General features: G+C 42.0%; 1 protein-coding gene across 1 annotated transcript in view; it reads left to right on the top strand.

Annotated features, from left to right (window-relative positions):
- The window catches only part of LOC126485012 (transcription factor GAGA-like), a 93,180-nt gene that overhangs the window by 20,587 nt on the left and 49,516 nt on the right, over positions 1-23,077 (top strand). Inside the window, exon 2 of the mRNA XM_050108617.1 lies at positions 6,827-7,009. Coding sequence (XP_049964574.1) covers positions 6,827-7,009 — 183 coding nt within the window. The remainder of the gene's footprint in view (positions 1-6,826; positions 7,010-23,077) is intronic.

Here is a 23,077-nt window from a genome sequence, read left to right on the forward strand (position 1 = left end):
CTCCCCTCAGTGGAGCTGTGGTAGTCCTCTCACAATCGCCTATATTCTCACTGAGTGTCACTGTTAGCTGATCCTGGGCATTTATGAATGATAGGTACAGTTCTTAGCTCCTGGGTTTTATGTCACTTTTAATTATTCTGGTAAAGATACTGTCATGCACACTTTCAACCTCAATGACATGGTGACAGACCCTGGAACTGAAAATTCTCCTTTTCTTGTTTCATATCTTTTTGGTTCATTTTTCTGTGAATCAGGAGAGCGTTAACCAAGTAGCGTAGTCCTTTTAAGCCCTTAATCATCATCAACTGTAGATGATCATAGTTGACCTGGGGGGCAGAGCTCATTGCTGTACCTGGGACAGGGTCGTTTATGAACACACTGTGGCCATTCCCATTGCTGCATAGAGATACCAGCCACTCTCTTAGTCACCGATTTCAGGAAAACTATGCGAATTGACCATCGATTGAGGTGAGGCCACCATACTAGTTGATTCAGGGGCTTCTTTTTCTTTAATGTTGAGTGATTATCGTCGCCAAATAAAGAATATAAGTTGTGTGATGTGAAAGCGATTGTGCTGAAGGTCGCAAATGGCAGATAGGTCCAGCGTATAGGAACATATATTACAAGAATAACTATCAGTGACAGTCCTTAAAGTTTGTTGTTTTAACAGAATGTAGCCATGATGCTGTTTGTGGATGAGACTTCTTGCAGGTATCACAAACAGTCATAAACTGTGGAAGCTTAGAGCTTAAGCTATTATCACAAGCACAAGCAACAAATATTGCTGTTGTTGGTTGTTTGCTGTTGAAGATGTTTTTAACCCGCTGCCATCAACAAGTTGAGTTCCAGTCATCAGTTGAGATGCTCAGTTAAACTGTGAGCTTTTGTCAACTGAAGCTACTCTGGCTCACAAAAGAAACTGACATGTCAGCACCAATCATAAGCATTGTAGTTTGTCAAGGATGACTTTGGATCACTAATTGTCGTGAACAGCCACTACTCATCTGTAAAGGTGTGCGTGGAATGTCAGTGAGTGATATTTGTTTTGTGTCAATTGTTGGATGCTTTCAGATCTGGGTTGGAGAAAAGACAGACAAAGCAGCCCATTGTAAAACACTGTATCAACATTGGTGATCATCCACCATTTAGCGAGTTCTCACATAGAATGTCGCCGGCTGAATGATGGAGGAAATGGAGAAGATGCTGCAAGATGACATCACTGAATCTTCAGAGAGTCGTTGGTCGGTCCTGTCCTTACGGGCCTTCTGAAGAAGAAGAATGGCACATGGCTTTTCTGTGTCGACTACCATCAAGTGGACCAAATTGTAAAGAAAGGTGTCTGCCCAGTGCCACACAGAGAGAACTGCGTAGACTGCTTGAAAGGACCAACTTATTTCTCAGCCATGGAAAGGCTACTGGCAAATCGAAGTTGATGAGGAAGAGACACCTTCAAAACTACTAATGGCCTCTTTGGTTTTAAAGTTATGCCATTTGGCGTGCACAATGCTCCGACCACCTTTGAACAACCTCGTTCGACACCTTAAATAGATGATGTGTTTTCACTGTCTAGATGACATTGTCATTTCTTTGAAGGTGTTTGAAGAACATCTAGGCCACCTGACAACAGTGTTGAACTGATTTTGGACAGGAGGACTCTGTATGAATATGAAAAAGCATCTTTTTGTTACCAAAAAAGTAAAGAACTTAGGGCATCTAGTGATTGGTGATGGAGTCCATCCTGATCCACAGAAAATAAGAGCGGTCACAGATTTTCTAGTTCCTTATCACATTCATGATGTGAGAAGTTTTCTCAGGATGTGCTCATACTACTGGCAATTCATAAAGGAATTCTGTACTGAGGCATGTCTCTTGCAAGAAATACTGCAGAGGATGTCAAATTTTCCTGTAAGTCATTGCAATATGGATCCTTTCTTGTTCTTAAGACAACACTGAAATCTTCTCCAGTCCTAGCATTGTATGACAAGAAATATAGGACAGAACTTCCGCCCACACTAGCAGTTATGGGGTAGATGCAGTTCTAGTGCAGAGTCAGAAAGGTGCTAAAAAGGTAATAACTAATTCTTTCAGAGTACTCTCCGAATCTGAGATGAACTGAACTACAACCGAGAAAGAATGTCTTGCAATTATTTGGGCCATCAACATGTTATGACTATATTTATTTGGCAAAGTATTCATTGTTGTGATGGACCACCATTCTCTCTGCTAGCTGACTAGCCTGAAGGATCCATTGAGACAACTGTTGAATGGACACTGAGGCTTCAGGAGCAAAACATCACAGTGATAAACAAAAGTGGATGGAAACTCAGCACACTGACTGCCTTTCAGGGAATCATTTAGTGGAACCTAGCATCATGGATGAAATCTGGGTCTTCACCACATTAAATTACATTGCTACTGAACAGAGGGAAGATAAAACACTGCTGAAAACCATAGAAGCCTTGAAGGAGGAGAAACAGGAAAATTTCAACTAGTAAATGGAGCATCATATAGGAGTAACTGTGTTCCAGTGGGATGGTAATGGTTGTTCATCATCCCAACTCATATGTGGCCAGTTATCCTGAAGTATTTCCATGATGCCCCAACATTTGGTCACCTGGGATTTTTGAAGAATCTAGACAGAATCAGACATTGGTATCACTGTACAGATCTCTACCTATCTGGTAAGACACTATGTGAACCACAGTAAGGAATGTCAGTGATGGAAACATATATTAGAATTACCTCGGGGCACGTGGAACCAATTCCACCTGCAGTGGTGCCATTCCACAGAACTGGAATCGGCGTCTTTGGGAGTTTCCCAAAGTTGGCAAACAGGAATCAACGGATAATAGTCTGCATTGACTACCCTGTCGCCAAAGCTGTGCTAACTGTCGAAGCTCCAGTAATTACAAAGTTCCTTGTAAAAGGTACCATTTTGAAGCATGGAGCACCCCTTATGATGGCCTCTGATCGTGCAGAAGTTTTTCAGTTGAGACAAGTAGCAGAGGTACTTTCAAGTAGCAACATCATCCACAGGTTGACAGCTGCCTACCATTGACACATGAATGGCGTCATAGAACACTTCAGTAAGCTGTTAGTAGGTATCCTATAGACATACATTGATGTCAAACACAGAGATCAGGATACAGTATTGCCTGTTGTGACATTGGCATACAAAACAGCGAACCAAGGCACTAAAGGCTCCCTGGTCATGAGGCCAAAATGACTATGGAACACTGTTCCTCTTTCAGCGACAATATTTAAGATGACAAAGCGAAAAGCCTCATCACCTGGACTGAAGAAGCAACATAGCTGGCTCACTTATGCATCCTGGACACTCAGGAGGAAGACTGAGAGCATTATAACACCAGACACTGGCCATTTAGATACAGCCCAGGAGAAGGTATGGATTTTCATGTCTGTGCGGAAAGTGAGAGTTTCAGGGAAAAAAAAAACTGCACAAGTATGAGTAGGATTCACACTCCAGGTTTCTGTACAATCTTAATTATGTAATATGCAGAGTGTCCCATTTATCTTGACCACCTTAAATAAATGTTGTCCAGATACAAATTAAAAAACGTTTCAAGCAAATGTTCTTTAGCCATCAGGGGGGACATCAATCAGCATGACTGCCTTCATTGTAGCTTTGTTTTGTACAAAGATATGAACAGTGGTATGACTTTTTAAAATGGCACACTGTACTTTTTATTCAGTAATTCATTTCCTTTCCTAAAGACATATTCAAAAATGTATCACAGTGTACTATTCACTGAAACACAACGTTATTAACACAACATTGACTTTGAGCCCGGGATCACAAACTCATCCAGTTGCTGGAGTTGTCAGAAAACAAATGAAAACCAAGTAAAAACGTAACACAAAATTGACTTTGACTTTCCTTTACCATTTCCCAGAGGTAGAACATTCAAAGGTGGTCAAAGTGGTGACTATGGACACCGATATACTGGTGCACTCGTTGAATGAAAGAATTATTTACTGCTTCCAGTGTTGCCTGCTGAAGAGAATTACAAGCAAGCACGTTATGTTCCTGCATGTCCTCTGGAGTTGTTGGAATATCATGATAGACAACGTCTTTAATGCATCCCCAAAGAAAAAAGTCAAGAGGATTTAAATCAGGAGACCTAGGAGGCCAAGTAACTGTCCCTCCTCCATCAATCCATCAGGCACGATACTTCAGTTCAGAGCATGACGTGCACGCAAGGCATTAAGTGCTGGACATCTATTGTGTTGATACCACATTAAAGCATTCTGCTTCTTAGCGGCACTTCATCCAGAAGAGGAGGAAGAATTTGTCTGAGGAAGTTGGCATACGCTGTGCCTTTTAGACTACCATTGATGAAATAAGGGCCAATAATTATAGTACCAAGCATCCCACACCAGGCGTTAACTCTCCATTGATGCTGATGTTCCACCTGTCTAAGCAATCATGAGTTGTCGCTGGACCAATAATGCATGTTCCTTGTATTTACCTGTCCTTTGTTTGAGAAGGAACATTCATCGGTAAATAGAACATTGGAGAAGAAGTTCGGGTTGTATCATTCCCATGCAATTCTTGATGTAGGTGTACATGGTAAGGATGGAACCGGGGACATGTAAGAATACTATGTACACTGGTTTTAAGAATGCTAATCTTGTGTTCAAGGTGTCGTGTGCTTACATGTGGATTCATAGCAACAGAAGCGAGAACATTAACTTTGGCAGCTTCGTCTGTGCGAGTGCTATGACGTGTGTTGTCGTGGGTTGAAACTTCCCGTTTCTTGAAGTGTCACAACAAGATGACAAAACAACTGTCGGGAAGGTGGGTTCTTGTCAGGATATCGCTCTCTATACAGTTCCTCTGCCTGCGTAGCATTTCGCCTGTCTTCAACAACAACAATAAAAGAAACAGGTAGGACAGCCTTTACTGTATGCCTACTCTACGCAACAGTATTTAAAAGGACTAAACTACTGTACTAAATGTACCCGTACATAAGAAAACAGCATTGCAATTATTGTTCTGCTACCTTATATTCCTCATAGATGAGTAGCATTTCTACCTTCTCTTTGTCGGTGTACATTCTACTCGCACAACTATTCAAATGACGATGGTTGACAGAATGACGGGTGTGCATTCTACTTATGTTTACATTTGTCTTCTGTCAACGTCAGCATGTGGATGTGTTCAATTACCCCGAGTACCCGCACTAAGCGCTGGGAGCGTCAATGTCATTGTTGTGTTATGTAATTAATAACATTGTGTTTCAGTGAATGGTACACTGTGATACAGTTTTGAGTAGTTCTTTAGGAGAGGAAATGAATTACCGAACAAAAAATGCAGGGTGCCATTTAAAAAAGTCATACCGCTGTTCATATCTTTGTAAAAAACAAAGCTACAACAAAGGCAATCATACTGATTGATGTCCCCCTGATGGCTAAAGATCATCTGCTTGAAACATTTTGTAATTTGCATCTAGTCAAACAGTTATTTAGGGTGGTCAAGATAAATGAGACATCCTGTATATAATGATGATGATGATGATGATGATAATGATGATGATAATTTTGTGTGTCTCAGTGGCTTAGTGCAAGTCTTTCTATTGGACACCAGTAACTGCATATTGTGTGTCCCTAACCTAGTGCAGGGAAAGTGGATCTACAGTTTAACATTGAATCCAAACTACATGTTGTTTCTGGAAACTCCTCATATTGTTGAGAGAAGAAAGCTAGGTTAAAATGAAGATTGAAAAATCTGTGGTCTGACTGAGACTCTATCCCACAACCTTCTGGTTTTTCAGGTACACGATTTATGCTAGACCACCAGGACCAACAAGTATATCAGTAGCTTATCTATAGGTTTTGATGAGTCTATTTGTGAGTATCAAAATATTTGACATACATTGCCTTATCTTTTGATTGCATTGACTTAGAATCTTAAATTTTTTACACTGCCAAGAGACCATAGAGCTTAGTATTTGACATAAGTTTCAACATGATATTTCACCCATTTCTGAGAAGAAAGGGCCTTTAACAGACAGCTGACAAATGGCAAAAAATATATTTGGTGTGGTAGAATTACTGATTAATAATTTTTATTTTTTTTCCTTTACTTATACTGTGAGAAGTTTTTTTCATATGATATTTCATGATTCTAAGTCAACGGGAAGTACACTATAGGTTTTGATGAGTGAGTTTGTGAGTATCAGAATATTTGACATATATGACTGTATCTTTTCATTGCATTGACTTAGAAGCTTAAATTTTTCACATCGCCAAAGGGCCACAGACCTTAGGATGTGACATAAATATTTAACATGGTCTAGCCTGTATCAAATGCATTCTCTCTCTCTCTCTCTCTCTCTCTCTCTCTCTCTCTCTCTCACACACACACACACACACACACACACACACACACACACACACACACACACACAGAAGTGTTGCTTCCAGAATGTCAAGAAGGAAAGATTTATGTGTTATGTTGCAAACAAAAATGGATGTAAAAAGAGACAGGGAAAAAGTTTTAAAGGGAGAATAGATTCCTTGTAAGTGATGGATTGAACACATCTCTCTATGCTTGAATTACACTTTGTTCCCTACAACCACATTTAATTTTTGTTCCCCCTGAGTCTCTTAACTTTCTTCACAGCAAACTGTAAGTTACTCCTTGTTCTGTCTCATACTCATACTATACAGTATATTTATGTTTCTTCCAATAAAAGCTCTCGATCTGAAACTCATGAACTTATTATTACTTTTTGACTCTGTATAAACTGTAAATATAATATTCTTATCTTTTGTATCTGACAAGATCATTTTTCTAAAATAGAGCACACCTTGTCAGCATCCTGTGGTCATGCTTGCTGGAGTGACAGCGCACGATCTGGAAGCTCTGCTAGAATTTGTGTATCGGGGAGAGGTTAGTGTGGATCCGAACCAGTTGCCGTCTTTGCTTCAGGCAGCTCATTGTCTGAATATTCAGGGCCTGGCGCCAGGGACCTTAAATGCAGAGGTGAGTGTGCATACAAACATTTTATAAATAAATAAAAATATTTATGAAGTTCCAACATAATGTAGGAGCGAGGCCAAGCTACTTGGATTACTAAGTTCATTTTTTTCCCATTTCTGTCACAGTTGCATTCAAAAATTTTTATTTTTAGTCACTAATTTCAGACTATAGAGTCCATACTCAAACCATAGCCTACAAACAATACATAGTTGTTAGTATAATTTTTTTTAAATTATTTTAAAAATTTCATATTCTGGAAAATTAAACAACTCTCATTAATGTAATTAACATTACATACTTTTCATATAATAATTCCAATCCCAAAGAAAGCAGACGTTGACAGATGTGAAAATTACCGAACTATCAGTTTAATAAGTCACGGCTGCAAAATACTAACACGAATTCTTTACAGACGAATGGAAAAAAACTGGTAGAAGCCGACCTCGCGGGAGATCAGTTTGGATTCCGTAGAAATATGGGGACACGTGAGGCAATACTGACCCTACGACTTATTTTAGAAGCTAGATTAAGAAAAGGCAAACCTACGTTTCTAGCATTTGTAGACTTAGAGAAAGCTTTTGACAATGTTGACTGGAATACACTCTTTCAAATTCTGAGGGTGGCAGGAGTAAAATAAGGGAGCGAAAGGCTAGTTACAATTTATACAGAAACCAGATGGCAGTTATAAGAGTCGAGGGGTATGAAAGGGAAGCAGTGGTTGGTAAGGGAGTGAGACAGGGGTGTAGCCTCTCCCCGATGTTATTAAATCTGTATATTGAGCAAGCAGTAAAGGAAACAAAAGAAAAATTCGGAGTAGGTATTAAAATCCATGGAGAAGAAATGAAAACTTTAAGGTTCGCCGATGACATTGTAATTCTGCCAGAGACAGCAAAGGACCTGGAAGAGCAGTTGAAAGGAATGGACAGTGTCGTGAAAGGAGGATATAAGATGAACATCAACAAAAGCAAAATGAGGATAATGGAATGTAGTCGAATTAAGTCAGGTGATGCTGAGGGAATTAGATTAGGAAATGAGACACTTAAAGTAGTAAAGGAGTTTTGCTATTTGGGGAGCAAAATAACTGATGATGGTCGAAGTAGAGAGGATATAAAATGTAGACTGGCAATAGCAAGGAAATCGTTTCTGAAGAAGAAAATTTGTTGACATCGGGTATAGATTTAAGTGTCAGGAAGTCGTTTCTGAAAGTATATGTATGGAGTGTAGCCATGTATGGAAGTGAAACATGGACGATACCTAGTTTGGACTAGAAGAGAATAGAAGCTTTCGAAATGTGGTGCTACAGAAGAATGCTGAAGATTAGATGGGTAGATCACATAACTAATGAGGAGGTACTGAATAGGATTGGGGAGAAGAGGAGTTTGTGGCACAACTTGACTAGAAGAAGGGATCGGTTGGTAGGACATGTTCTGAGGCATCAAGGAATCACAAATTTAGTATTGGAGGGCAGCGTGGAGGGTAAAAATCGTAGAGGGAGACCAAGAGATGAATACACTAAGCAGATTCAGAAGGATGTAGGTTGCAGTAGGTACTGGGAGATGATGAAGCTTGCACAGGATAGAGTAGCGTGGAGAGCTGCATCAAACCAGTCTCAGGACTGAAGACCACAATAACAACAACAACAACAACAACTACTACTACTACTTTTCTTGTAAACATTAACATACATTTCCACAAGTGCACTTATACGCCATAACCATAACTGGTATTCTTATATGTATATAAAAAAGTATTGCTTCTGCATGATCCAGTAATGCCACAAAGACCAGAAATGGTAGCTCTCTCCAACTGCCTGTGTTATATTGTAGACCCATGTTATGATCATGTCGAACTGAACTTGAGAAATCGCTAGCGGCAGTACGACATTGTTACGTGCTATAAAGCTTTACATGCTTCATACTTCTACAGTGGTAATCATCTGGTGAATCAAATACAAGTTCAGATTTCATGGTGTTACACTCCATTCAGTAGTTACTGTACCAATAAAACTGTCCAAAGTCAGGAAGCAGTAACATTACAATGCCATTATAAGGTGTGATCCAACATTCAGAGTAGCTATAAGCTGTGGTCAAACCCTAATTTGAAAAATATAAAATAGCAAATGCAATTCTGCACATGATCAATCATGGATAACTGATGCATTGCAATACACCTTGCTAATGATACATTACTCTTGTGGGAAGGATAACTGATTTGTTTTTTCCTATTTAAAAATTACTGTATTCAAAACTTAGAGTGCTATAAAAATTATGATATAAAAATGCACAGTGTACTTCCTGTATACCAGGGTAATAGTTCACCGTAAGTAAATCACGTGCATTCATAAAAATGTAGATTAGGTTAAATTTCTTTTTTGAAAAGGGGAAAATAACTATTATATTTAAACTCTGACCGCTCATTTATTATTTTATCAGTTTCCTTAACTTTATTTTTATAAATTACTAAATCCTCAAGAATATCATGCTTCAGTTCTTTGTGAGCTATATGTAGTATTTTCATAGAACTTTCGATGCTGTCGACAACATGATTCGTGTTGCGTAGGTGCTGATGAGAAGCAGTTAATTTTTAGAACATTGCTCGCAGATAACAGCTGTCTGGCGAAAAGTGCTTTATAAATGAACACAAACAGTCTCAACTGCAAAATAGCTTTTATTTTGTGGTAACTAGTTTCAGTTTTTTTCGGTCAAGATTGTTTGTGCTTGTTTTTAAAAGCAGTTCTGTTGTCAGGGCCAATGCTCTCTAAACATTGTCACAGAAGTTATTCCCTGTTTGGCCACTGTAGAACTGAACCAATCACGTGAACAACATTTCAGTTTGTATATATCTGATGCATCATATTTTTTAAAATTATTTATTTTATTCTTTTTACTAATATTATGTTTAAACCTGTATCCCAAATGTGTGAAAAGCTACTTGAAATTGTTAGGAAGGGCAGGTGGTAATTTATTGATAAGCAGACTGTGGTACTGCCGAGTAAAAAATTTTTCTGTTTTGTTGATGGTATGTTTGAGTTTTTGAAGAATCTGTGTAAATATTTTACATCTCTAACCATTAGCTCCTGCCAGCTGTTTTACTTTACTAAATTCTCGCTATACCTCTGCTTTTTCAAGTGGTAATTTACAGCAGTGTGCTACCACTGCACGGAAGAATGATTTTTCTGTGCTGGGAAGGATGACTGAAATCTGCCCTTATTGCCACATCTGACTGCTTTGTTTACAGAAGATGGAAAAAACTACTTTATCTCATTTGTAGTGACCATTTAATCCAAGAAATTTATCATTTTATCTGCTTCCTTCACTAGTGTATGCTTTATATTGCATTGTTGTTGATTCAATACAGATTGAGGGTTGCTAAATCTCTTTCTCCTCCCATGATTCTCATAAACATATTATCAACACTATGTTCATAAACAATGGTTTCTGTGTCAACACAGGGGTACTTATGAACACACATGTTTATAAGTTATTTGTTGAAATTCTCTGCAAGTAGCTCTGATAGGCGACTGCCCATTGCAAATCCTTCTTTTGCTGCTAAACTTTACCATGAGATTGAAAGTAGTTAAAATTTAAACAAAGTTTTAAAAATTTTGTAAAAACAAAACATGTCACCCTTTCCCATTATGTTGTTGTGTATCGGATTATCCAAAATAATTTTTCAAGTATCGACATTCGGCACAGTCATGTATAATTTCATTATGTTCAAAGATATAATGTTATCAGTGACTGAAATTTCTTTAATTTCATTCACAAGAACTACACTGCTTGACACATCATAGTTAACAGGAAATATATATGCAGAATTTAGTTTTTTTTTTAACGAGAGGCTGTTCAGATATGCCATAGGAGCATTCCTCCCATTTACAATTATGTGCATGCTTTTGTTTTCTTTGTGAATTTTAATTGATGCATTAAAAGGTCTCAACTTGAGGTTCATGTCTTTAAGTCTAGATTTTTTGTAAGAGTATTTTCAGTTTTCTTTTTCAGAGTGGTCTGAAAAAAAAATTGTTGGATCCATATCAATTCATTTATGTCATTTTTCACTAAAAAAACTGCAAAACGTTCTTCCTGTTTTCCCTTCCCTGTGTTACAACCAAACTATTTCCTTTATCTGCTTTCATCATCAAATTTTCATTTTCCTGTAACTTTCTGTTAACGCTGGCAATAAATCTTAAGTCTCTGTTTTCATTACTGACATCCCCTCTTCCATTGTTTCATTAAAAAGTGATGTTTCTGTCTTAGCAGCAACCCTGGCTTCTTGTATGCTATTCAGTTTTATTGTGTACAATCAGTTTTGACTTCAGCCAGTATGTCCGCTACATTGTTACTAGATACTGGAACTGCAGGAATATATTTTAAACCTTTGTTCAGTAATGCTGTTTCCTCATCTGAAAATTCTGTGTTAGTTGGATTTACAACCTTATCAGCAAAGCTGTGAGTTTGTACCATTCATATCAGTACATTTTTCAACATAATTTTTCGTACATAAAAGTTTAACTTCACAGTCACATTTCCTGTGTGACTTCTTATTTAAAGTAACAACATCAGCCACCTTTTTGCTAAAATCCAAAACCATAAAAAGATCATAATAGTAAGCAGTCTCAACGGCAGCTGATATATACAATGAGTAAGCATGTCTGTGAGTCCATATGTCTCCATTATCTCATATTTTGTCCAATGTACCTCAGCTTTGCGATTTACGTTTACTGCATTTCATGATCTGTTATGTATATTAACTCTTACATACACTGGTGTGACATTGTACTGTGAACACTAACGATTAAATTAATTCTGGCACAAGTTCTTGTAAAATACAGTTTGTTCATTGTGTAGGCATGAGTGTCCTGCAAAGCTGACAAGTCACGTATTTGTGAAGTTCCAACATAATGTAGGAGTGAGGACCAACAATTTGGATTACTAAATTTAAATTTTCCCAGTTTCTATCACAGTCGCATTCAAAAATTTTTGTTTGTGATGACTAGTTTCAGACTACAGTGTCCATTCTCAAACTATACCCTACAAACAACACATAGTTGTTTATAAATGTTGTAGGAAAGTTTTTGTAGAGTGTAAATGCTTTTGGATTAAAGGAGAGTGAGCGCGCGCACACACACACACACACACACACACACACACACACACACACACAAATGTGCGCACATGTGCCTCTGCCCCTGCATGGTGCGTGCTGAACTAACAGTGCCATTGTTTTGTTCCTCAGCAGATGGACTGGATGTTGTGGCAATAGTGTCGGTTGGGTTGGTGGAGGAATAGGCAGATTTGAGACAGGGAAAAGTAATGGGGGTGGGTGGCTAGTGGATCGTAGGGAGGCAGTCATTTTGCTGGTTAGGAATATGGGAGTGTTGGGTGACAGGTATATGGGTTTAGGCATAAAGCACACAATTTTATGGACCAATGTGGAGTGGCACATGCTGTCACAGACTTATCCTGCCCCATTAGAGGATGGGCTTTGCTACAAACACTGCACAGGTTTTTGTGTTGGTATGACTACCAACCAGCTGTCCACCAGGATGAGCAGCCACTGTCAAACTGTTGTCAAGAACAAAGTTGACGACAACATGGAGCTGAGCACATCGAGCTCAGTTTCAATGGATGCTTCACAACCTGTGCCATCTAGATCCTTCCCTCCACCACCAACTTCTCTGAACTATGCAGATGGGCGTTATTCTTATGACACATTCACTGCTACCCTAATTGTTCAGGTCTCAATCTTAGGTGTCCCATGTCCCTGCACCCTCCGCTCACAATTCCCCCCTCCATCCTGTCACTCACTCACAGTTCACATCCCCACATTACTTTCAGTGTGCACTGCTCCCCACCGATCCGTACAATCGTGCATTATGTGCATAGCCCGTATACCTGACACCCCTCCATCCTGTACTCCTAGCTGGCAAGTCGACTGCCTTCTTCTAAGCCACTAGCTGCCCACCCCTAGTCCCTATCACTGCCTCCCGCCTGCCTCTCCCTTTACCCATCCCAACCAACACTTCCCCCATCACATCCAGTCCACATGCCAAGAAAGAAAGCATTCGAACTCTTAATCCAGCCAGCACTGTGTGTGTTTTTCTTTTAATTTAGCTTGTCTAACAATAACTCCGAAATCTAGCAAGTTTTATCTCGTGCCTATCGACAATTCAATGCTTCAGCTTTTCGGTGAGTGGCTTCCTTTAATCCAAGAGGATTTGCATAATTTTTTTTTTTTTTTTTTTTTTTTTTTTTTTTTTTTTTTTTTTTTTTTTTTTTTTTTTTTTTTTTTTTTTTTTACATTCCAGAAATTAAATAATTCTCATTAATGTAATTAAATTTCCATACCTTCATTGTAAATATTTATGTTAATGTATCTGTTATTGTTATTATTATGATTACAGGATCAATCAATACAAAGATTAATTAATAACAACATATTGTTGTATTTCCTTTTATCCTCCACCAAGTCTCTCTATCCAGTGCGTCTCCCTTGTCGATGCTGCGATGTTCCATTACTCCATTTATGTGGTCTGTCCAAGAACGTAGTGGTCTTCCGTGGTTATGCCTACCAGGTGGTTTCCATTCATAAACCTTCTTTGGCCACCGATGATCTGGCATTCTCATCATATGCCCATACCATTTTAATCATTTTCTTTCAATTTTATCTATCACTGTATCATTTGCCTTACTTCGTCATTAGTTTTCCTTTCAATTCTTGTTATTCTGGCACTCCTACTCAAATAATCTATTTCCACAACTATTAGTCTTCTTTTGAGATCCGCATTTAAGATCCCTAATCTATAGCATAGCACTGATTCAAACATTATCTTACCTACTCTTTTCTTATTGCTGTTGGAAGTATTCTTATCCCACCAAAAAGAATTCATACACCCTAACACTTTTCTGCTTTGCTGTATTCTGTATTTTGCTTCTGTATGGCCCAATACGTTTTTATCAATATGAGTCCCGAGATATTTAAATTTCTCTACGTATCTTATAACTGCTTTGTCCTTCATGTTTACTTCAAATTTAGCATCACTATTCACCACCAGATACTCTGTTTTTGTTAGACTCATTTGTAGTCCCCATCTGTTGTATACCTGATATAATCATCTTATCATGAACTCAAGGTCATAATCATCTTGTGCTATAATAGCTTGATCATCAGCAAAACTTAATGAAAATATCTGTACAGTGTTGACAGTGATTCCAATTCCTCTGCAGCTGTTCGTCCAATTTCGGAGAGCCACTTCTACATATAAGTTGAACAAGATGGGTGACATACTGCAACCTTGTCGCAAACCTTTAGTGACATTAATAGGTTCTCATAACTTCGAACCTTGTTTAATCTGTACCACATTATCTCTGTACATTGCAATAATAATTTGTACTAGGTGATCATCCATACCTATATCTTTCATAGCTTCCCACAGCTAAGATCTAGAGACTATCATAAGCTTTTGCTAAATCTACAAAGACAATGTGTAGCTCCTTCCCTACTGCTATAAATTTCTCCGTTAGTTGTTGTAAAATAAATAGGCCATCTGTACATGATCTGTTCTGCCTAAACCCACTCCGGTCTTCCCCAATACGGTGGTCAACATTTTGTCTAATTTCTTCAAACATTATCTTGCCAAATAAGCGGCTCATTGTACAGTTGACAGTAATGCCTCTGTAGCAGTTTGTGTCTTTTCTGTTCCCTTTCTTGAAAACAGAAACCATATATGACTTTTTACATTCTGAGGGAATTTCAGTCCTTTCACAACAGTTGTTTGTCAGACAGGTTATTTGTTTCTTCAGATATCTTCCTCCAGCCTTCAATAATTCAACGGGAATGTTTCCTGGACCAGGTGATCGGCCGTTCTTCATTTTAATTAATGCACAATTCACTTCCTCTATTGTAATGTTTATATTATGATCAGTTACTTCCATCTTCTCTTCATTCCTTTGCATGTAATATGGCCTATCTTCAGTTAAAAGGTCTGCAAAGTGCTTTTTCCATTCCTTTAAGGGAATTAGGTTGTCTACTGCTTTGTTTACTTGTGTTTTCTTCATACTGGTAATTGTCCTCCATACTTCTGTTGTTTCTGATCCACCTATTAGACTCTCAATTTCAATACATTTCTGTTCCCACATCTTGTTCTTTTCTAATTTAATTCTGTTTCTTAATTTGTAATTTGTTGTCTGGCAGTTTTGCCTGTCCTGTAGTGATTTAAGTGATAACCATTTTTTGTAGAGATTTTTCTTTTCACTAATCAACATCTTCAGGTCATCAGACATCCATGGAGGATCCTATTTACCTAGACACTCACTCTCAGTCCATAGTACCTCTAGAGAAGGTTTTGTAAGTGCTCTTTTAATATTGTCATCTTCTGGAATCGCTTTGAGTTCATTTTCTAATCTACGTTGAAATAAATCCTTGATGCTGAACTGCTTCAGGGCAGAGAGCTTATACCTTGTCTGCTCTAATTTCTCATGATTGCTGTATCTACAGTGTGGATTCCTCTCCCCCCTCCCCTCGCTTCCCCACGGTAGCCCCCTTCCACCCTGCTAGTTTACCAGCACGTGTAGCCAGTCCGTGTGTTGGGGCTGTTATGTACCCATATGGCTGAGCCCCCTGACAACACAGGGATCATACTACTGATACATGAGCTGTTCCCTCCCCGTGTATGCCAAGGAGTGGTTGCTTGTCTTCTTGGAGCATCAGAACTCGCGGCAACGGCTGCCGTGCCAGACAGCCCTTGCTGTGGCTGGGTGGCACCGATGGGGAGAGCCCCTAGTCAGAGTGGGTGGTATCAGGGCGGATGCTTGGCGCATGAAGTGTATCAAGCTGCAAAAATCTGTCCGTTCTCACATGGCCATCTCTTCGAATAGTGAAGGATCCTTAAATGCTTCCTCGTAGTACCTGGCAGCCTTCCCTTCCCTGGCTGCCCCATGGGAGGAGGGGCAGGCTCACCATCTTGGGCTGAAACCCTTTCCCTGTTACCTCGTCTGTATTAGGATGGATGGGGACACTTTCTCCACCACAAAGCCATTGTTTTTCTTGGAAAATATCGAGGACAAGTTTGGTGAAGTGGAGTCTGTTAGTAAGATGCGGTCAGGCTCCCTGTTGATCAAAGCTTCTTCTGCCATCCAATGCGCAGCTCTTCGTGCCTGTGATCGCCTTGGCAATGTCCCAGTGTCTATCACCCCTCACCAACTTCTGAATGCAGTCCAGGGTGTCATTTTTCATAGGGACCTCATTGTGATGAGGAACTCTGGGCTGATCTGGAGCAGCGTGGGGTTCATTTTGTTCGATGTGTGCAGAAGGGTCGCAATGAGAACCGCACTGATACTGGCGACTTCATTCTGGCTTTTGAGGGGGATACCCTCTCAGAGAAGGTCAAGGTTATCTGCTACAGATGTGACGTGAAGCCGTACATCTCTCCACCTATGCATTGCTTTCGGTGCTTACGTTTTGGGCATATGTCTTCCCGCTGTACGATGGACCCTTTGTGTGATGACTGTGGCCACCCAGTCCATGAGGGAAGCCCTTGTGTTCTGCCGCCTGTGTGTACCAACTGTGCTGACCACCACTCCCCTCGCTTGCCGGATTGCCCGGCCTACAAGAGAGAAAGAAGATACAAGAGTAAAAGTCCCTGGATCGCTTGTCTTACTCTGAGGCTCGTCAGAAGTATGAGAGACTCCATCCAGTGTCACTATCTTCAACTTTTGCCTCTCTTACTTCCTTTCCTCCTCCTGCTCCTCCTCCTCCTCCTGCCTCATCCTTATCCCAGCCCCGACCCACTCTCCCCTCCACCTCACTTTTCTTGACATCCGGAAGGCGTTCGATACAGTTCCGCACTGTCGCCTGATAAACAAAGTAAGAGCCTACGGAATATCAGACCAGCTGTGTGGCTGGATTGAAGAGTTTTTAGCAAACAGAACACAGCATGTTGTTATCAATGGAGAGACGTCTACAGACGTTAAAGTTACCTCTGGCGTGCCACAGGGGAGTGTTATGGGACCATTGCTTTTCACAATATTTATAAATGACCTAGTAGATAGTGTTGGAAGTTCCATGCGGTTTTTTGCGGATGATGCTGTGGTATACAAAGAAGTTGCAGCATTAGAAAATTGTAGCGAAATGCAGGAAGATCTGCAGCGGATAGGCACTTGGTGCAGGGAGTGGCAACTGACCCTTAACATAGACAAATGTAATGTATTGCGAATACATAGAAAGAAGGATCCTTTATTGTTTGATTATATGGTAGCGGAACAAACACTGGTAGCAGCTACTTCTGTAAAATATCTGGGAGTATGCGTGGGGAACGATTTGAAGTGGAATGATCATATAAAATTAATTGTTGGTAAGGCGGGTGCCAGGTTGAGATTCATTGGGAGAGTCCTTAGAAAATGTAGTCCATCAACAAAGGAGGTGGCTTACAAAGCACTCATTCGACCTATACTTGAGTATTGCTCATCAGTGTGGGATCTGTACCAGATCGGGTTGACGGAGGAGATAGAGAAGGTCCAAAGAAGAGCGGCGCGTTTTGTCACAGGGTTATTTGGTAACCGTGGTAGCGTTACGGAGATGTTTAACAAACTCAAGTGGCAGACTCTGCAAGAGAGGCGCTCTGCATCGCGGTGTAGCTTGCTCGCCAGGTTTCGAGAGGGTGCGTTTCTGGATGAGGTATCGAATATATTGCTTCCCCCTACTTATACCTCCTGAGGAGATCACGATTGTAAAATTAGAGAGATTAGAGTGCGCACGGAGGCTTTCAGACAGTCGTTCTTCCCGCGAACCATACGTGACTGGAACAGGAAAGGGAGGTAATGACAGTGGCACATAAAGTGCCCTCCGCCACACACCATTGGTTGGCTTGCGGAGTATAAATGTAGATGTAGATGTAGATCTCCTGTGAGGGAATCACTCCCCCTCCCCGGCCGAAGAAGTGTCCCCCTTCTTTGGCATCTGCCGGTGATCGGGCTCCCTCCCAGGAACCCTCTCTCCCCTGCGTCTCTCAGGCCAGAAGACTCACCACCACTTGGCCACGAGGTGTACCATCTGTGCGCCACAAGGTCACCCGCTCTTTTTCAGTCCCTGATCTTCCAGACATCTGTACTCTCCCCTGTGTCCTGCCCTCCTCCACCTCAGAAAGAGAAGAAGAAGAAACATAAATCCCACAAAAAGGTGCCTCCGGAGGTGCCAACTCCCCTCTTGCAACCTGAGCCTGACATCTTATTTATGGATGGCACCCTATCCTTGTCGGTGACAACTACTGACAAAGTGACCTGACCTCCTCCTCGGCTCCTTCATGCTTACTTTGGACCCATGAGACATGATCATCCAGTGGAACTGCAACGGATACTATCGTCACCTACTGGAAATGCAACATCTTGTCTCCTCTTATTCTGCGTTCTGTCTTGTTCTCCAAGAAACTCATTTCTGTGATGACCACTCTCCAACTTTCACTGGTTATCAGGCGTTCTGTCAGAATCATGGTGGCCCTGGTATAGCATCTGGTGGGGTCTGTACTTTGGTTCGCTCCGATGTCCTTAGTGACTGGATCCCCCTACGTACCACCTTGGAAGTGAAAGCGGTTAGAGTGCAAACGACTCCAGCAATCTCCCTTTGCAATGCCTACCTCCTTCCAGGTCGGCCACTTGCTTATGTTGCACTATCTACCTTAATCCAGCAACTCCTGCACCCGTTTCTCGTCCTTGGGGATTTCAATGCCCACCATCCACTGTGGGGAATTGTCACTTCAACAGGTTGGGGTATCCGAATCGACCAACGTATCACGTACTTGGATTCGTGTCTCCTCAATGATGGTTCCCCTACCCACTTCAGTGCCGCTCATGGCACCTTCTCTGCTATCAATCTCACGATCTCCTCCCCTGTCCTTGTGGCTTCCCCACATTAGTCTTCCCATGGTGACCTTTGTGACCACTTTCAGTGACCCTATCGTTCCCTCGAATTCCATTGATGTAGTCGTGCAAGGCATCTGTGCTCTTTTCTTCATGCTGCTGGCACAGCTGTCCCCCTATCCACAGGGCCCCCTCTTCATTGGCCGGTACCATGGTGGACCAAGGACGTCACAGTTGCTGTCCAGGACTGCCGACGGGCACTGCAGCAATTTAAGCGACACTCCTCTTCAATTTTAAGCGTCTCCGAGCTAAGGCTGGTTACCTTATTAAGCAGAGTAAAAAGGAATGCTGGGAGCACTATGTTTCCTCCCTGGGGGCGTATGCCTCTTTGTCGCAGGTTTGGTCAAAGCTCCGTAGCTTTCTGAGATGCCAGCAACTGTCCAGGGTCTGAACCTCCAAGTAGCTCTGTGCACTGATCCATTGGTCCTCGTGGAACACTTTGCAACACACTTTGTGATGGCATTGTTGTCTGCTTCCTACCCTCCTACCTTTCTCCAATAGAAAAACAGAGTTGAACAGATCCCCCCCCCCCCCCCTCCTCCCCCCCTCCATTTCATCCCGCACCACGCACCTTTTTGCTGAAAGGGAATTGGTGCAGGCTCTTAGCTCTTCATGAGGCACAGTCACAGGGCCAGATTCCATTCACAGTCAGATGATTCAACACTTGGACGTTCCCCAGAGGCAACAGCTCCTCAGGGTCTTCAATCACATCTGGTTCACTGGTGCATTTCCGTCACAATGGCGCGACAGTATAGTTATACCCGTCCTTAAGCCCAGGAAAAAACCAACGTCTCTAGACAGCTATCTCCCCATTAGCCTAATGATTGTACTTTGTAAACTGCTCGAAAGGATGTTCAACTCCAGATTATGTTGGGTACTCGAATCTTGGGGCTTTTTGTCACCGTATCAGAGTGGCTTCTGGGCAGGGCGATCTCCAACTGACCATGTACTCCGATTGGAATCAGCTTTTACTCACTGCTGGCACCTTGTCGCAGTTTTCTTTGACCTACATAAGGTGTATGTTATGGCTTGGCACCATCGAATTTTAGTTACACTCCATGACTGGGGCTTCCGTGGTACCCTTCTGATTTTTATCTGTGTGTTTTTATCTTACTGGCTCTTCTGGGTTCAAGTTGGCATTTCACTCAGCACCCCTCAGATTCGGGAGAATGGTATCCCACAGGGTTCTATGCTAAGTGTCACACTCTTCCTCATTGCCATAAATGGGCTTGTGACCTCTGTTGGGCCTCTGGTTACCCTAGCATTGTACGTTGATGATTTTTGCATCTGGTGCAGCTCCCCCTTGGTGGCGTCTGCTGAGCTTTTCGGTAAAAGTAATACACCCAAAACCCAACATGATAGTCATCTCGTTGTGGGAGGGGGGGGGGGGGGGGCGGCGGCTCGTCAAGCACCTGCAACATGATAGCCCCATGATCATGCGGGGATCTCACTATTGATGTATTTGCTGCAAACTACCCACATATGACATGCCTGTCATGGCTGGGGCATGAGTTCTCCAAGCAAAGGCTTTCCAGCCATGTAAACATTGCTATGGCTGGGTGGTGCCCATGGAGAGAGCTCCCATTCGAAGTGGGGGATTCCTTTTTTGCCACAAAGCCATTACTCTTTGTTGAACACTTTGAGGACAGGTTCGGAGAGTAGCAGCGATTTAAAAAATGCAAAGTGGTTCATTTCTGATTAAAATGGCTTCTCCTGCTCAGACGTGGATGCTGCTTGCCAGTGACAAGCTGGGTGATATTACTGCAACTATCAGCCCCATAATGCTCGATGTGGTACAGGATATCATCTCCCACCACAACTACCTTTTACAGACAGATGATGATTTATGTGCCAATTTGGAGTGACAGGGTGTGTATTTTGTCTGTTGAGTCCATAGGGTACCTTAGGATGGTAGGGTTGATACTGGGGCGTTCATCTTGGTCTATGAAGAAGACTTATTGCCTGAAAAGGTCAAGGTGATGGTGTATTGATTCGATGTGAAATGCTCTGTTCCCCCTTCTCATCTGGTGCTTGAGATTCAGTCACATGTCTTCGAATTATAATGCCAGTACTGTCTTTAGGGATTGTGGACATCAGTTGCACACAAACGCACCTTCTGCACTTCCCGCTGCTTCCCGCTGTCTGTGTCAACTGCAGAGAGCACCATTCACACTGCTCACCAGACTGCACCGTCTTCCAAAGAGAAAAGAAAATCCAAGAATACAAGACTCATGGCCAATCCACTTATAAAGGGCCAAGAAAAAGTATGATCATCCTTTATATATGATAGCATCATTTGCTTTGGCTACTGTGATGTCATATTGTCTAGTGACAATACCTTTGCCTTCCATGCCTTCTACATCGGGCCCTTGGGGCTGCTCAACCACACCCGCTCCCCTGATGGTTGGGAGCTGTCCTATTATTTCCCTCACACCCGCATTGGGAATGTTGACCTCCCCACCCACCAAGGATGTTGATCTCCGCCCCAGCAGGAGAGGAATAACCCTCCTCCAGATCTCACACCATGAAAGGGACCATCAGAACACTCCCTTCCCAGGATTCTGCTGATCTGCAACCAGATACTAGCCAGAGGCTGAAGGAGCCACAGGTTATTGGTCGTAGGGCTTCACATTCTTCCTCTGTCCCTGACACTAGGGCAGACAAGCCCTCATGGGCATCGAAGTCATCCCAGGAGAACAACAACAAAAAGAAGACCTCCAAGACGAAGGGGGCTCTGGTGGTCCCCATGCCACCAGCCCTTGCATGTTCTGACATTATACCCGAGGTCTGGTGGCCCTGTGGTGCTGGATCCCTCCACACAACCTTATTCAGAACTGATGCATATTGATTCTGTATCCTCATAACCAGTAGCAGCATGCAATCCTAGGGCATGACCTGCCTCCTTGGACCCTTCATGACCCCACAGGATACAGATAGCATGATTCTTCAGTGGAACTGTTCCAGTTTTGTCCACCTGGCCGAGCTGTGAAGTATCTTGTGCATTTCCCCTGCTTTCTTTATTGCCCTCCAGGAAACATGGTTCCCAGCAATGCAAGCCCCTACACTCCTCAGATACTAGGGCTATTTTAGGAATTGAGCTGACTATGACAGAGTGTCAGGCTGAGTTTCCACTTACATTCTGGACTCTGTTTACACCGAATACGTGCCACTTAATAGAACTTGGAAGGCTTTGGCTGTTTGTGTGAGGACATGTCTGGCTTTACCATCTGTAATATGTATCTCCCCCCCCCCCCCCCTCCCCCCGAGATGGTGAAGGGTATCAGAACGTGCTGTCTGCTTGATTTCTCAGCTCCCCCACTCTTCCTCATTTTGGGTGACTTCAATGCCCACAACACATTGTAGGATGGAACTATGACCATTGGCCATGGCGAAGCTATTGAAAATTTGCCCACAGAGCTCAGTCATTGTCTCTTGAGTATCAGTGCCTCCCGCCCTTTGGCTGTGGCATATGTATTGTATTTGGCAATTGATATTTCCATTAGCAGCACTGCTGTTCCCCTCCATCAGTTGGAGAGCCGTTGATGACCTGTGTGACAATGATCGTTTTCCAATTATACTGTCCCTCTCTCAGCATCACTCGCCTGAGTGCCCACCCAGATGGGCTCTTAACAAAGCTGACTGGGATGCCTTTGCCTCTGCCATCACCCTTAGAACATTACCACATGGAGGTATCAATGCAGCTGTCCAGAGCAGAACCACAGCCATTCAGTCAGTAGCAGAGTTAGCGATTCCCTATTCCTTGGAGTCCCTTCATTGGAAGGCAGTACTGTGGTGAACTTCAGAAATTGCTGTGGCCATTAGAAGTCACAAACGGGCTCAACAGTGCCATAATGTGACACCCATTGATGGAGCACCTCGTTGCCTCCAAAAGGCTCCGTGTTGGGGTCCGCCACCTAATAAAAACGACAGAAACAAGAATTCTGGGAATGTTTTGTTACGGCCATTGGACTGTGTACCCCTCCTTTGCAGGTTTGGGTAAAGGTTCCATACCTATATGTGCAGCGGTCCCCCACAGGTGTTCCCATTGTCTCCATGAATGGTGTTGTGTACTCCGATCCATGTGCTGTTGCCAGACATTTTGCTCTGCATTATGCTTGAGTCTATGTGTCTGAGAGTGATCACCCTGCATTTCATGATC

The sequence above is a fragment of the Schistocerca serialis genome, chromosome 6, assembly GCF_023864345.2.
Source record: "Schistocerca serialis cubense isolate TAMUIC-IGC-003099 chromosome 6, iqSchSeri2.2, whole genome shotgun sequence".
NCBI classification, from domain to species: domain Eukaryota; kingdom Metazoa; phylum Arthropoda; class Insecta; order Orthoptera; family Acrididae; genus Schistocerca; species Schistocerca serialis.